Genomic DNA, 16,631 nt, shown 5'->3' with positions numbered 1-16,631 from the left:
AACTGGTTATTCTGGCTACAAGAAGGGAGTTCTTTTGAATGTGCTACTGTGCCTATGTTGCTTTTGTTGCTACTGGTTGAGTCTTTCTTTTGGGGGTCAAGGAACTTGTCAGACACTGAAGCGTGACTGGAGGCTGGTGTTCATGACAGGTATTGTTCCTGCTGGAGTGGGGTGGGTGGAGTTGCTGAATTTCTGAATGTGGGCTCAGGACCAAGGAGAACCTTAGTTGGCCAATGATGAATCAAAGTCATAGATTTGTAGGGATTTTTTTTTTTTTAATGTAGCTATTTAATTTCAGACTATTGCACATCTTAATTGTCGCACGTAGTCTTCATGAAGCAAAAGTATGTCATTAGTTGTTGGATTTTTCATAAATTTGTGTGAAGCATTTACACTAGCTAAACATCTTTTGTAGGAAGCACACAAAATGGTTAAAGAGGCAAATGTCAAACAAGCTGCTGCAGAGAAACAGTTAAAAGAAGCACAAGGCAAGGTCAGTTTTTTCCCAACTTGTTTGCTTTGTATTTTCACATGGTTTTAAATCTCAAGTGTGAATCATAAAGATGTAGAGCATTACCTGTATACATTTTTAGGATATATACTCAGTTGTTTTGTGTTGTGTGACGTATTCTTAGTGAACACCCATGGACATGGTGTTTCAGCGTCATGTCATCCAGCAAGCTGCATAGGAAGCCAATGCTACTACTATGCAGTTGCTTAGGTAGCTGTGTGTTAGTACTGTTAAAAGGTGAAGTTTTGATTTTCACCAAGATAGCTGGAGATGTTATTTAATGTATTTATAAACAAATATTTTTTTTGTTTCTTAATGACTTTATTCCCCCTGTCGCCTGAAGATTGATGTCCTCCAGGCTGAAGTAGCAGCATTGAAAACACTAGTACTGTCTACTTCACCAACATCTCCAACTAAGGAGTTCCAGTCTGGTGGAAGAACTCCTTTTAAGAAAGGCCATGCAAGAAACAAGAGTACAAGCAGTGCTATGGGCGGCAGTCATCAGGACCTTACCATGATGCAGCCAATTGTAAAAGACTGTAAAGAGGTAATGTACAAGGATCATTCTCTTTTTGCTGATAAACTGGCTTTATTGTTTCGTTTTACTCACAATAAATAGAGCATATCTTAAATCTTCATTTAATGCTGACTGTCTTAGAGATAGTTTTCATTAATGAAAGAACTTTCCTTACATACCAATAAGTAGTGATTTTTCCAAGTCTTATTTACCTTTAAGTCATTAAGGGAAGATGAGATAAGATTTCAAATATTGGAATTGCAAGTGGTGATTAAAAAATTCCAAACAGTATAACTGAATGGTAAATCCTGGTGGCTTTTTTAAGAAGTCCATCACTCAAAGTTCATAAACTTTCATAAGCATTATATAAATTGTCATAGAAAAGAGGAAGAGTCATTGTATAGATCAGTAGTGGGTGAAAGAAGTCAGGGAAAAGATGAAATCAGTAATTAGAGAACAGGTGATGAGTCCCTGGAATCTTCAGGGTTGTATGTGTCTTTTATGTGGGTTGGGTTTTTTTTTGTTTGGTTGGTTTTTGTATTGGTTTGTTTGCTTGCTTTTTAAATCTGCTCATGTCACTGAAAATGGGGAAATAAGGAGCAAGGTGTTGGTACTTGAGTCCTTGGAATGGTAGTAGCAAAAATTGTCCAAAGTGTTGAGAAGGAGTTTATTTTACTGGATGGTTAGTAGAACAGCAGATGGAATCCAAAAATCAATAAATGAGACACAAGGCATTTAGGGAAAAAAATGCAGCTAGCAAGCTTGAAGTTGTGGACTTGGAAAGAGGTGTGTTGTACTGGGAAAAAATCTAGTGTCTTTGTTGATCACTGTCTGAAAACCCCATCTCAGTGTTCAGTGATGGTCAAAGACCTACAGAGATTTAGGAGTTCTTAGGAAAAGAATAAATAACAAAAGAAGTAGTATTATACTGCTGTATCAACATGTAGTAAGAGAGTTCCTGTACGTGCAGCTATGATGTATTCATCTCAGAAAGGACACTGAAAATAGCAGGAAGTGTGACAAAAATGGTCAAACCTAATGGAAGGACTTCTTTGTAGAGATACTTGAGGTAGAAGAAAAATCTCTGCAATCTCAGTTGACATGGGAAGATCAATGATGAACAATTATTAATGAATTAATGAAAACTCTGGAAGCTAAAAGGAGAAGAATTTTTAGTCAGTACATAATGAAACATTGTCACAAGGAAGCAAGATTAAAAATATGTTCAAAATAAAGTCATGCAAAGTGACAAAAGAAAAGCCTCTCAAGATATATAGAAGGTAGATAACGACATTTGGCTTAGAAAGCTTCTTTAGCTACAGACTGCTAGAAGTTTTGAGGCTGTAAAAGAGTACACATCACTATCCTTTCCTTCAGCCAGCTTTGTGGCTGCTGGCTGTTGTCAGAGGGGTAATATGCTGACTAGATCTTTATACTTTATTTTGCCTGTCACCATTAACTGCATTTGTACTAGACATCATTTTACTATAAACCTAGAAAAGTATGGCATCTTCCAGTTTGTGTTTCATACAGGGAAAAAAAACCAAAAACCAGATGGTTTTGAGTGTTGGGCAAGAGTGAGAGACCAGAGAAATCTGTTTTGCCTCAGTTTCTCGTGGAGAGAAGGTGTTCATGGAGATCATGATGAAGAAGAACCAGTCTGCCTGGCACTTTTCTTTAGTTAATTCATCTTTTTGTTGGCTGCATAAGGAGACATTTCAAGGCTGCTCAAGCTGGTGACTTCCAGTCTTCTTCCAGTCATGGCCCAGGGAATCACTAAGAAACACATAGGTTTTCCACCCACTGGGACTTGAGTATTTTTATTTCTCTTCTCTTCTTTATTTCTCTTCTCTATTCACTATTACACTTCTGAGTATTTAGTGGAATGTAGAATGGGGTGAAAAAAACAAGAGTGCCTTTGGCATGGTAGCTAGGATATTGTTTTAAGCAGGGGATACATACCTTCCCAGCTGTTCCTGTTCTCCAGTGCTGTGTCACTTTGTTTACTGGTTTTATTTATAGCTGCTCTAAGGTACATATTTTGCATTTCTGGGAGCTTGGGTCTGAAACCCTAGCTCAGTTCCCTTCTTGCTGGTTGTTCCTGCCAGTGAGTTGTTACTTGTGGATCTTATTCTTCTAATTTTGAGTGACTTGACTTCTAAAGAGGGTCAGGAGTACCCTTGCTCAGGGGTGTGTATTGGCCCTGAGCCAATAGTTTTGAACCCTTTTGCAGAGTCTACCCACATAGAGCTTTGTGTTGTGGGATGGAGATGTGTGTAAATACAGGTTGGCTCTCAGATTTCATTGTGGAATGCAGACAGAGTCACGAGTGTCTGGCTGTCCACCCTGAATTGCAGTGGAGCTAAAAAGCTGCCAACATCCCAGAGAAATATTTCCTAGCATGTGGTAGTAACCTCTAGGATAAATAGACATGTCTGATGAATTTAGATATTAAATAGATTGAGATAAGCTGAATAGCTGCCCAGATCTTCAGCAGACAGGTAGCATTCCCTCACCAGAAATGTTGATAAGTGCATCAGTGTTGTTCAAAGAGCTGATGTCATATTTACTGTAATGAAAGCATTTAAAATTTAACTGGAATTATTGCTACATTTATATAGTATATTTAATTTCAGATAATCAAAATGAAATGGGATCTAATGAAAGCATAAGTGAAGACAGGGAGGAGATACACATGTATCATACATTTTAGATTGAAAATGAAGATTATCAAGCTATGGTCACTGAAAAATTTTTTTCAAGTCAACTTCTTTATAAACTGTAGATTTGGGTAAAATTGGGTAAATCTAGTAAATAACGAAGTTAATAAGAAATGCATCTTAATTTTTAGAATTCTAGAGTACAGATGAAAATAGATGTTTTTCTTCTGGTATCTCTTGACTGTATTCATTTTAAAGCCAGACCCAATATGGGTTTAAGTTATGGGAAATGTTCCTTTAGGGAGCCAGTTACACCTATTGAATTCCACTTGTACAATGAAGTTGGTGGCTTAGCAACCAGAACACTTATGGATTAGCTTAATTAAGATAGTTGTTCCTGATTGTACCTGAGCGTAATGCAAGTGGCTCTAATGAAAAACAAAATTTCCAGTCTAATTTTTGTAGGTTACTTTGCAAGGAAAAAAAAGGAAAATACAAAGAATTAAGTTTAACAAAAAATCCCTGAAAATGGTGAAAGAAGTCCCCAAAGCATCTATGTAAAAGAATGGCTGAGAACTCAGAAGGGATGATGCATAGGGAGTGAAAAAGAGGTTGGTTCAAAGCAGGATACTGATCTTTTAAATAGGATTAAGAATCAATTTTTAATATATACTATTTCCCCATTTCATTATCTTATCTGTATTATTATTTTAATTGTACAAAATTTTAAATTCACATCCTGGCCTTTCTCCTGCATGTAGTTTTAGGAGTACAGGTCTGCTGTAGTTCCAGAAAGGGATTTAAACAGGACAAAAGGTGCTGAATCAGAAAGTCAAAACCAGTCTGATGATAGTGTTGCACCTGGGGAGCAGGATGGTGTTGTATATCCCTTCAGGACTGGAGTTAGGTTTATATGTTGGATTAGGAGCATGTGTCAGAACCACTCACCCCCACTCTGCTTGGCTTGTGTCCTGCAGCAGTGTTGGAGCCCATGAAAGGTCCTTCTCAAGTAACCCTAATGCAGGTGATGTGCTCTGGGAGCACCTCAGTGTGTTGGTAGGTAGCAAGCCCGTGGGACAGACTGCCCCATAACACAAATAGATTTTTAATAACCACCTAGTACCCATCTCTGGACCACCACACTGAGTAGGTGGCATCCTACTGCTAACTGATCTCAGCTTGGAGATGACAAAACAGTGTTTTCAAAACAGGTACAATTGTCTTTTCCTGACACAGAACACAGTTCATCTGAGCATGATTTAATAGATAATTTTAGCATTTCTTCTTTGACTAGTGGAGCTGTGGTGGGAGCAGGCTCACAAATCATTCCCAGTGAACCTTGCCTTTCTGTTGTAGGGAGATGTAGGAGAGAGTTTTGGCATAAAGATGAAAAATTAAGAATAACGGTATACTTTTAACTGAGTTGTACATTGAATTCCTGTTTTGTTTTCTTAGTATGTTCAGTGTGTTAGTCTGTTCTCTTTTTGTGTTTGGATGTTGGGAATCAGATGCAGCATGAACATGTGAATTGTCTAGCATTGCAGTTGTTTTCTTTGAATTTCTCTGCTTTTCTTAACTCACATAAATGGAGGTGAGCTAAAATACTGTAATGAAGATGCATGAAGATGGAAACTGTTTTCTGGCTCTTCCTAATTTTTTCAAAGCTATCTCTAAGCTTAGGAAAAGGGGGAAGGGTAATTAGCTAGTCCCTGGTGTAGTGGTAACCAGTAGATGCATTGTCTCTGTGTATTGAAAATCATATGTTTTGATTTGCTTGAATTTACAGGCTTAGGAAAGTGGATTTAAGAAGAGATTCGTAGCTGAACCATGATAGCTTTCTTTCAACTTGCACACTACATTCTTTCAATTTTTACATTACAATAGAAAACATTTCAATGCTAATTATTTACCTGTGGATATTTGCAAATGATAGACACTAGTGTGATAATTACATTACTAAAATATGTGAATTTTTGTGTGTTTTAGGCTGACCTGTCTCTGTACAATGACTTCAGATCTTGGAAGGATGAGCCTACTATGGACAGAACATGTCCTTTCTTGGACAAAATTTATCGGGAAGATATTTTTCCATGTTTAACATTCTCCAAAAGTGAGGTAATGGAAATGGTCTAAATATGCTCACTGATGTCTTCCCCTTAAATATGTTACGTGGAGCCAAAAGACTATTATATTGTTTTCAATATGAAGTTTTACCATTTTTGTTTCAGTGTGTGAGAATTTACAGTGAAATTCTAAAGTTTGGTCTGGAGTATTGAAATGACCACTTTTTTCTTCACTATTCCATTCAATTCATGCTCTTCTGGATATGGCTTTTTTATGTCTGCTTCTTCATATGTTACTCCTGTCTGTTAGAATCTGATCTTCATAGGAATGGATGGAAGTTTTCTTCCTGATACTTCAGATACAGTGTAAAAGTTGTGTTCTGTCTCTTGTTTATATAGGGGGCAGTAGAGATCAATATATTTAATTTTGTGCACTGATTTTCTCTCATATTAGTCAAAGCAGACTGCAAGCATAGTCTGGGCCTTTTCTTGAAGAGAAGTTTGAGTTACAAGAATTAGACTTCAGGATTTGAGATTCAACAGGGGCAGTTGGTAAACACGGTTTTAGAAGAATCAAGTTATGAGACTTTGTTCCTTGTGTTATTTCCACACATTCTCCCATACACAGGAAAGACTGGAGTTTTACCTGTCCTGGGAATAACATGGAACTGATTACAGATCCAGCTGCTTTGCTTAGTTTTTGTTCTTAAGCACCATTTACAGGCTGTACTTATAGTATCAGTCAGTAGGGAAAAGGGAGCATACTCTTAGATCTTTATTAAAATAACAAGAAATTTTACAGGCCTAAGTATTGATATCATTTCCCAGTAAAATTAAACAGCTCACACAGAAAATCCTACCTTTTGTTCATAATGTTTATCTGTTGTTTTCAGGAGGTGTTATGTTCTTTTCCCATGCTTTTCATCTGCTGTTACTTGCTGGCCATAAGCGCATGCATTCTTTTAGTTAATTGTGTACCAGTTTTTTATGGCTGCTGTACAGCATCATATGAACCTCTCCCACTAAAGAGTTTACTTGGTTACTATGGGAATTAAATTGCTTCTGCAGTAAGTAGGCCATCCTGTTGTCTTTTGCAGCAACTTAATTTTGGATTTTGTTCTTCATTGGTAGTATAATTACTGTAGATTTGTATTGCCTTTTAAGGGAAGAATGAGGCTTCTAGCACTTGTCAGTTACACCATTTATTGTTTCCAGATGCTATGTGTAGTGACCAGCTTGTGTTTTACTTGGCTATTGATAGGCTAGTGTGCAGTTAAACCAAACAATAAATTACACATCTATTGTGTTTTTGAATAATTGAAAGTGCAATTATGTAAATGGTTGAAGTCTCATATTAACTTTCCATAGCCTTTTGTGTATATGTGTAGGGTTCTGCTTTTGGGAGATGGCAGAGAGAGTATTTCATATGAACTACTTTAATAGTAATGTCCTGGTCTTAAAATAATTAAAGCATAATAGAAAAATATTTTTATTACTTAGTAGAAGGGACTTTGGAACAAAATTATTTCATTAGTAATGTAAGTTGCACCTTTTTTAAAACCAGATAATGGCTTCTATTTGAAACAGGGGTCTTGGGCAAGTGTTCACTCCAATCAAGCAAAGTCACATTTCCAGTGTCTTACGATTGTTTATAAGGAGTGAGCATGAAAAACCTGATCAAACTTAAACTTTAAGTGGACCAGTGTTTGAAAGTTGCAGCTGGCTTTTCTATATATTGTTCAGTCTTGTTTGAACACCTTGCTAGAGCAATGTTTAGCTGACAAACAGTGACATACTATTTACTTGTTTTATTCAAGATAAAAATGTATGCAGCATAATTATGTATTTTTCATAAAGCACAATACAATTTTTTAAAATAAAGTTTGTGCCATATTGTCTCTGACAAGAGCACAGCATGTACAAATACATGTACTATTTGAGTGTATGAGAAAAGGCTGAAAATAGTGTTTTAAACATGCTTAACTACATTCCTGGCTGTAGGAACAGGAAAGGAAGTTAGGTTGCCTCAAGGAAGGCAGGGTTATTTGTAGGGCAGAATTTGCACAGGAGCTTGGAAATGGGACCTCTTGCTTGTGATAAAAGTGAAATCTTATTTGTAATATAATTTTTGTTTGGTGGGTTGATGTTTTTTTTCTTTCCCCCCCTGTGTTCTTAACTTTCCTGAAGAAGAAATATGTCACTGCTTTGAGGCAATGGATGAAATAGAGCTGTTTTTAACTGCTTTCTAAATTTCTCTTGCAGTTGGCCTCAGCTGTTCTGGAAGCTGTTGAAAACAACACTCTGAGCATTGAACCTGTTGGCTTGCAACCTGTTCGATTTGTGAAAGCTTCTGCAGTTGAATGTGGGGGACCAAAGTATGTTGAGCTAACACATAGGGGGATAATATTGACTCATTTGAGATCTCTTGGCTTGAGAAAACTGCTATCAACTGTTTACCTCAGTCAAATTTGTGTGCCTTTAATTTCCTAAAATCTAAGACTTCAAGATTGTTGTTACAAATTTTATGGGAAAGTAAACATCTAATAAATGAAACTTCAAAATAACCCCTAATATAGAACAAACCTTATAATTTGGGGAGAGCTTGACTTTTGCTTGTCTTGATGCATTGACCCTGAAAGTAACATTCACCTCTTTGGAGAAGACCATTCTGATACTTTAACCAGATGGTTTTGAATTGGAGGCTCTCAGATGGAAAGCATAATGAAAGAAATAGGTATTGAAATAGTACAGGCTGGATTTATGACATCTGGAGTACTTGTGGCATAAAAAAACTGGGACATATGTAGGATGCTGACAAAGTATTTAAGAAATATAGTTAATCCTCTGAATTTGAGCAGGAGGAGTGTAAGTGGGAATGAAGACAAATGACAGTTTGAACCTAAAGTAGGAAGTATGTTTAAAAGATAGGAGGGAAGGTTATTTTATAAATTCTGGAATGGTCCTAGAGAAATGTGAAGGAAGATTTGTTGTCAGGTACTGATACAAACATTGAAGTTGGGTGGGAGTGACTTGCCTGAGGCACTGGGGCTTTGATGATGTGGAGAAGGAAAGGGATTGTAGGATGCCTGAGTGGATGTCTGAGTAAGAAAGCAGAGTCAGTCTGGATATTAATCTGAATCCTTCCAAATCTTGAGAAAGACTTGACCTTTCTCTTGGAGGTATTTTGGACAAGTTAACAATTTACTCTGTAATATTTGATTTGAGAGAGCTCAATTTTACTATAGAAAACTTCCATCAAAATGTTTTCATCTGACTCCCAAGATTTTTTTTCTTTCTCATTGCCATTGTTTTTAAATCCTTGTTTTTCCTCTGTTGTGTGGAAGAGAAACTACAACTGACACATCTCAAAATTCTCTATTTTCTCTTTAAAGAAACTGTATAAAATGAAAATTTGTTTTCTGTGTTTTATGACTTAGTCTTTGCTCCCTTCTAGCCTGTGAAGTTCAAGCATTCAAATACTTTTCAACTTTTCCTGTCACTAGAACACACTTTTTGGGCTGCAGCAGGCTCTCATCAGAGGGGCCCACACCAGTAGTGGAGCTACTTGAGGGATAGTGAATTCCTGTCCAAAGTCTGCCACTGTAAACTGTATGCCATGAAAGCAGCAGAGAATCTGGACAGTCAGAAACCAGTGAAACAAGTCACGTGTCATTAAAGAATAACTGGCAAATGGATTTAGAGTCATTGTGGTTCAAGTACCTTTGCTACATCTTGATGTGATGAAATACGTAGCCAGACAGGAGACTCCACTGTATCATTCAGAAATTTCTGGATATTTTTAACCCTTTTTCTCCAGTATAGGATAACTTTTAAATCAGAATTTAGAAAATCCTTAAAGATAGAGATTGATGTTTTGAGATGACAATGCACAAGTTGTAATTTAGTTATTTTAGCTATACCAAAAGGTCAGGGAAATTACTTTCTCATTTTCCAAATCTTCTGTAAAAAAAAACTTTTGTGGAGCTGCTTGTAGATAAGTAATAGGTAAGGAATCTGCAGTATTTAAGTGTAATTTGACAGCAATTGTGTTTTGCCTTATATATTATTATTTGCACTGAATGGGAAGCAGGTGTTGCAGTTTTCACTGAATCAGCATAGCAGTTTCAGGTTTTTATTTTCACACAGTGCAAAATGCTTTTTTTCATTCAAACTGTCTTCTTAAGTGGGTACCTTAATATAGACAAACGGATAATAAACAATAACAAAAGCTAGAGTAATGCTTTTAAAGAAGTAATTTTGTTGTACATTTGCATTTTGTTGTACATTCATATAGGGGAATGGATGCATAAAATAGTGGGTAAGAGCCTAAATAGCATAGTGAGGGGTGGAGGACAGAGAGCTGTGATAGTAGTACAGAAGGGTTCTGAATATACAGAAGTTACTGAATGGTAACTGTGATGGTGTGTAGTGGGTGCTGCCTTAACAGAAGACAGCTGGGTTTCCCCAGAAGATTCACATAGTTGTCCCCATGGGGAACAAAGCACTGAGCTGAGTGTGCTGCACAGCACGAAACTGAGTCACCAGCAGGAGCCCTCAGAATTTAACTGGTGTGATGGAGGACAACAACATAGAGGAGGCAATTATGTAACCAGAGGAATACAAGGGTTTTATTTTCCTAGGGTTGGAAGTTTGTCTTCTGACAAAAGCTGGACTGAAATTGTGATCCAGCTTGCTTCAGCTACTTCAGGATTTCTTGTATTAATGAACTGCTGTCAGTCCTCATAAATTGCTATGGAAAATCATAGAATACACACATCAGTTTTCTCCTGTTTTACGTGGTTCTGTGGACCAGCTGCAGGCAATTTAAAAGGGCCTGTGAGCCACTGTTCAGACTCACAGGAGCTTAGTCGTTTTTGTTTCACTTTTGGAAGGCTGCTTGTTCTTAGACTCCCTAATTTCATGAGGTAGAAATGGGAGAAAGAAGAACCAGCAGCTTATAAAATTAATGAAACAGTGGTTGCCATAACAACCCAATTCATCTGAGATGCTCTAATACAGACATTCCGAATAAATCAAATTGTTCTTATCTTTAAAAATCCATTGTTTTCCTAAATTGTTCTTTTTTTGGGAACAGTTTGTCGTGATAATGACCTTTCCTGAATACTACATAGTTGCAATACAGCAGAAGTAAATTTGATTATTTTACTCTCACTTTTTGGAATCATAACAGAAAGAATTACTGCCAGACAGCCCATTTTCCTCTGTCCCAAAAGATTTTATACTCTGAATGTAAAATATGATTTCAATTTGGGCATAAATGCAAAACTGGATTTAAAATGCATCTCAGAGAATTGACTGCTCTTCTGTGGGGCTGATTTTTTTTAGGATGAGGTATAATATCAAGTGGAACTTGAAAAAAATCTGTTTAAATGTTGGCATCAAGATTTAATCAGCATCAAATTTTAAATTGTTTATTTGACATATTAAGAGTTAATTAAAGAAATCCCACTGTGCCAGAGTTGTCAAGCCAATTTAAGTTAGTGAATATGGAAGTGCATTCCTAGACCTGAAGAAAGTTTTAGAATGAAAAAAAACCATCATAATGTACCAGTATTGAAATTAAATTAGGCCTTGTGGAACTAAAATAGTTGACAACATAATGTAATAATTGCGGCTTGCAAAATGAAGGTAGAGACTCATCAGTCTTTGCCAATATGAAGCAGTTACATTCACACCACAAACGCATGTGTTTAGACATTAGTGTCAGATTTGCTTATTGAATCGTGTGACCTTTATATTTGTAGGAAATGTGCTCTCAGTGGACAAAGTAAGTCATGCAAGCATAGAATCAAATTAGGAGATTCAAGCAGTTATTACTACATTTCTCCTTTCTGTCGTTACAGGGTAAGTAAATTTACTATGACTTAATTTTGTGTAGTAGCTATTTAGCTATTTTTTCCACACTAGTATACAAAATTACATTAACCACCATTATTTTTATATGAGTTTAGATCACTTCGGTGTGTAACTTCTTTACATATATTCGATACATCCAGCAAGGACTGTTGAAGCAGCAAGATGGTAAGTATAAAAAATTGTATTTAACCTACATAAAGAGACATTTACATAGTGCCTGCTCCTAAAAGTTGCTCTCTGTGCAACAAAGTTGCTAGCTGTGACCTGACATTACAGGTTATCAGTTTATAGTCACTGTTGTAATCTTGAGAATATGGTGATATTTCACTTTCCAATAAAATTAGTTTTTAAAACAAAAAATTATAATGTATTGATTCTTTAGTCCATTTAAAAACCCCTTATACAGTAAGAAATGTTAAAGCAAAATCTAACTAGGGGAGTTAGTCACAGTTCTTCCACACAGTAATCAAAAATCAAATATCTGTCACAGAATGCGGAGCCATTTTGGATACAAAAAACTTCAGTTTGTTTTGATCTGGGCCATTTTTTCTTTAGCTTAGTATTTTGGCACATCTTATTTTGTGCAATGGCAATTGAGACAACTGTTCTTGTCAGACTGTTTTTTCAGGGGGAACTGGCAAGAAAGACAGTATTTTGGGTAAAATTGAAAAATGTAAACAGGTAACCTTTTATATATACAGAAAACCTGTAATCATTCATCTGAGTGCAGGTGAGAAATGAGATCATTACAGTGGCATCGCCAGATCTTGACTGGGGCTCGGGTTATAAATGTAAGGCTTGATTACCCTCCACCCCAAAAGAGAAATGTGTTTTTTACTGCCATTGCTTCAGGCTGTGACTTGGGAGGGGTTCCCTACCTTTGTTACCCAGTTGGTTTGGTCATGTCAGAATATCATATCCAACAACTGCCTGTTTGAACTGTGTCTGCACAGTAATTCAGGAATTTGCTTAGCTGTGCTATGCGGTTCCAGTATGTCCATATAAAATATGTTTGTGAAAACATATTCATGGTACACCTAGTTACTTAATTCTGGAATTTAAAAATATATCACATGTTGGAGGCATAGTTTTGTCTTCATTTTCAAGACCACTTTACCTGTTTATCACTATAAAAGGGAAAGAAGGTGATTTGACTGCGTTTAAACTGCACACAGTTGATTTAACTGTCAAAGAATATTGCCAAACAGCTTTCAGTCCAAATTTTTTTTTGAAACAGGTCGTATCACTCAGGCTCCCAGAAATACTGAGCACAGATATTGGAAAAAGTGTCATTAGCCCTTTGTCAATAGTAAATTAGAATATTTGTTTTCACTGTGAAAATGTAAGTTTTTTTTAGTTCAGTTGCATTTTTGAAAGTAAAACAGTTAAACATTGTAATATTTATGGATGTCTGCATTTCATTATTCCAGTTTTCAAGTCTCTGTGGATTTGCTTCATCAAGAATTTGGCTAGAATTAGCCCTGCTTTGCTACCTCACCTATAGTCATCTCTACCTGATGTTTCCAAATTTCAAGAGCTCAGGATTTTAGCTACACCCAAATATTTCTAACCTGAAGTACTCCTGAGGTGATAGATAGACTTAGTTACAAAAAATAATGCTGTTAATTTTCAATGTTAAAAGGTCATGGAATTTGCTGGAAATTCAGCTATTTCCTATACTTAATTATGTTTAATAAAACCTTCAGATGTCGGTAATTTTTACTGATTGACTAGAATCACTGAAGATCTTGAAAATATGTTACGTTTTAATATGGTTTGTAGTTAAAAGGCTTTTACTGTCACCAAAAGGACCTGTAAAGTTTCAACTAAAAATTGTTTACTTTGCTACTGAGATAAAAAAACTTAATGGGTTTTTTACATCATGTAATGAAATATTTTCAGCATTATCAGATTGATTTATTCCTCCCAAGAAGTTTGTTAAAAAAAAAAAAAAGTTTGGTGTTTCAGCTCAGTTGTCTTTACTGCTAGAACACAGAATTTGCATTCCTCGTTTTATATAAGGATTTCAACAGTACATTCACAGGAATGTAGGCACTCATCGTAATTGTCTGTATAATGTTCTGCATGCATTTCTACTAGTATGCCATAGAATTTTTCAGACAGAGGTCACTTTTACAAAAGTGTTTTTTGAACTATGGTAGGGAAAACCTTGTATTTGTTCAGGTTAATGATACTTGTAGACATTCTACATCAGGATCTTGACTACATGGAAATTTTGTCTTGAATAATTATATGCACCATGATTTTGATTTGTATTGCTGTGATGTCTAGAAGCTTAAGCCAATGCATGAGGTTTATCATAGGTTCAGGAAGATATAGATTAAATTAGAAAAAAGGGACTTTCTTACCCAGTTTATCGTTGCTAGCAGATTACTGTAGAAAAAAGAGGAGCAAGAAAGATTATAAATGGCCAAATTACAACAAAATTACAGATTCTTTGGTGAAACAATTGTTATTCAACAAGCTCTACTTTTTTCTTTTTGTAGTCATTAAGTTTCACAGAATATGAGTCTAGGGGCAGGGAAACTTAAATAAGAAATTGCAATTAATTGAAGCTGATAAGGACTACTGATATAGTTCTGTTCTCCATTTTAAAGAAATCTAAAATCTGAGGAATTTTTTATAGGACTCTCATTTAGAATGTTCAGAATGTACTTGAACAAATTTTGTCATAACCAAGCATGAGTAACTCTTATGCATACTTATGCTGGTTTTACCAGATGTTTGTTATAAAGTTCCCCAAAACTTATGTAGAGTAAGGCAGACTGAATACATCAGTTGAAATAAAATGTGAATTTGATATATTTAATGATATTTCTGTCTTTTTTAGTGGATCAGATGTTCTGGGAAGTTATGCAGCTGAGACGAGAGATGTCACTAGCAAAACTTGGCTATTACAAAGAAGAGCTCTAAAACTTTTTACTCTTGCGCGTGCATGAACTTCATTGAATATTCATAACTAAAGTTGCTGAACCTTTTTTTGTCACTTGATATTTATTTCCACAAAGTGGGTCCAAGATCTTTCTCCATTTGCAGATGGCACTATGAAGTACTGTGATTGTTTTAAACTGACCTATGCTGTATATGCGTACATATAATACTTAGTTGAACAAATGTGGTAAGCACTTGCAGGTGTATCAGTGATTGTAATTTACATTTAAAAACAAAACTTCTGATTAAAGTGTTAATCTGGAACAGTCTCTGTCTTCTGTTCTTTGTGACGCAGAATGATGTTATCCTCCCCAGTAGGACACTCCAAAATGTAAAACTGATTTTATGAAGAGTGAATAAATAAATGCCTGGTATTTTCTTTATTGTAGTGTTTAGGTACACTTATGCAGCTCTCTATGGATGTATGCCAAAACAGCTAACATACATCTGGGAGAGCTTGAAATTGTTTGAGGTGCTGTTTTCTTATACTTGTCATTTTTAACTATGTATGTGGGAAGAGAAACACATATAGTGAAGTGTCACAGCACAATAAACCTGAGTTTATTTATCTTCTCTTTAAGGAAGGATGCTTGTCAAATATGAAGGATGGATCTTGTTTGCACTTTGGTTAGAAATCTATTCTGACCCCTATACGACTGCTAAAAATTTTCTCTTTCCCTCTAATTTTCTTTCACTAAAATTTTTTCATTCCTTTAAGTTAGTTTTTTTTCCTTCCACTCTTCTGGAATTTCCAGTTTTCAGTGTCTTATACATAATTTTCCCTGTGGTTGTTCTTGAAACTTGGAAATTTCCATTGTGTGATTTCTTTAACATGCTGATGATAATTTCCATGTAATGTTACAATTTGTGTGTATGAAAAAAATGGTGTCAGAGAGCCCTAAGAAAGGATCCTGGCCTTTTAAGAGATGCTTTTTCTGTTGGAAGTGTTTCTTTGGCACTTGAAGTTCAAGCAGTCATTTTTTTCTTGGGTGTTGTCTCAGCTGAAGGCAGAGAGTTGATGATGTTACAAGGAACATGGTTGTGGGTATGTACTAGACTTGCCTTTTTGGAAGAACATGGGATCTCAGTCCTGACAACTGTTAATCAGTTGCACACAGGATTAAAACTTTGACAGGTAAACTGACTAGAAGGTGAACTTACATGGTTTGTTTTTTTTCACTAGAGGCATCTCAGTGGGTGCAGATCTCTGATGCTGAGCAAAACCAACACTATTCATAATCACTGTCTTGCTGCAATGTTCTCTGTTTTCATAAAAGTCAATATAGAATGAGCAGTGAAATTTAGTACCATCTTTGTGTTGCTTGTATATATGTGAAAACACTTTGCAAATGTTGGCTTAGACTGGACATTTCAATGTTAAGGTAAAAACAACTGAACCTAGATATTATTAGTAATGGGGTATGTATGTCCAACCTGGGCTGTTTTAGTACTGAGGGAATACTTTTCTTAATCTCCCCTTACTGGGTACTACTTGCTGTTGTGGAAACCTGGAATAATTCTACCAGCAGTTGTTAAAGGATTGTTTATCCATTCAATAATGCCAAGGAAGTCTGGCTTTACTCACTCTTAGAAAACAAGCTGTGTTTATTGGTATTAATATGTTATGTTAAGCTCATAAATGCTTCCTAAATGCTTGTTAATCCTTAGTTTAGATAATGAGATAGAACTGTTTCCATGATTAGCTACAGCTAATGTCATAGCCTTTGCCCATGACAGTAGGCAAATGGTTGCCAGTAGCTGGTGCGATTCTGACTTAATATCCTTTACAACTACGAAATCCTGTCGTGCCTTTAAGCAGCGAGAACGGTCCTTTCTATACATGGTAGTATACAAAATGTGTTATGCTGAGGTGATTTTCTTGTACAAAGATGTACCCCATGTAGTGCATCTCAGTAGTAACGACTGTTCGGCTCAATTACATCAACATGTTGTAAATGCTGTGAAGACCTCTGTCTTCATGTCCCTACTCCAAAATTCTTTCCTGTTTTTCATATGAGCTGTTTATCATGAGAAACCTGTGTCACTGTGAG

The 16,631-nt window shown here is 36.0% G+C and overlaps 1 protein-coding gene across 3 annotated transcripts in view; it reads left to right on the top strand.

Moving 5' to 3' along the window:
• The window catches only part of LOC131591925 (rab-3A-interacting protein), a 32,543-nt gene extending 17,697 nt beyond the window's left edge, over positions 1 to 14,846 (top strand). For all 3 annotated transcript variants that reach the window (XM_058863051.1, XM_058863052.1, XM_058863050.1), the window contains 7 exons: positions 416 to 493; positions 855 to 1,058; positions 5,675 to 5,803; positions 8,014 to 8,126; positions 11,517 to 11,616; positions 11,724 to 11,793; positions 14,480 to 14,846. In XM_058863051.1, coding sequence (XP_058719034.1) covers positions 416 to 493; positions 855 to 1,058; positions 5,675 to 5,803; positions 8,014 to 8,126; positions 11,517 to 11,616; positions 11,724 to 11,793; positions 14,480 to 14,562 — 777 coding nt within the window. In that variant the 3' untranslated portion in view covers positions 14,563 to 14,846. The remainder of the gene's footprint in view (positions 1 to 415; positions 494 to 854; positions 1,059 to 5,674; positions 5,804 to 8,013; positions 8,127 to 11,516; positions 11,617 to 11,723; positions 11,794 to 14,479) is intronic.
• The last annotated feature ends 1,785 nt before the right edge of the window (positions 14,847 to 16,631 follow it).

This window comes from Poecile atricapillus, chromosome W (genome assembly GCF_030490865.1).
Source record: "Poecile atricapillus isolate bPoeAtr1 chromosome W, bPoeAtr1.hap1, whole genome shotgun sequence".
In the NCBI taxonomy this organism is placed as follows: Eukaryota; Metazoa; Chordata; class Aves; order Passeriformes; family Paridae; genus Poecile; species Poecile atricapillus.
Note: the sequence above shows the minus strand (reverse complement) of the source record. Positions and strands in the feature narration are given on the sequence as shown.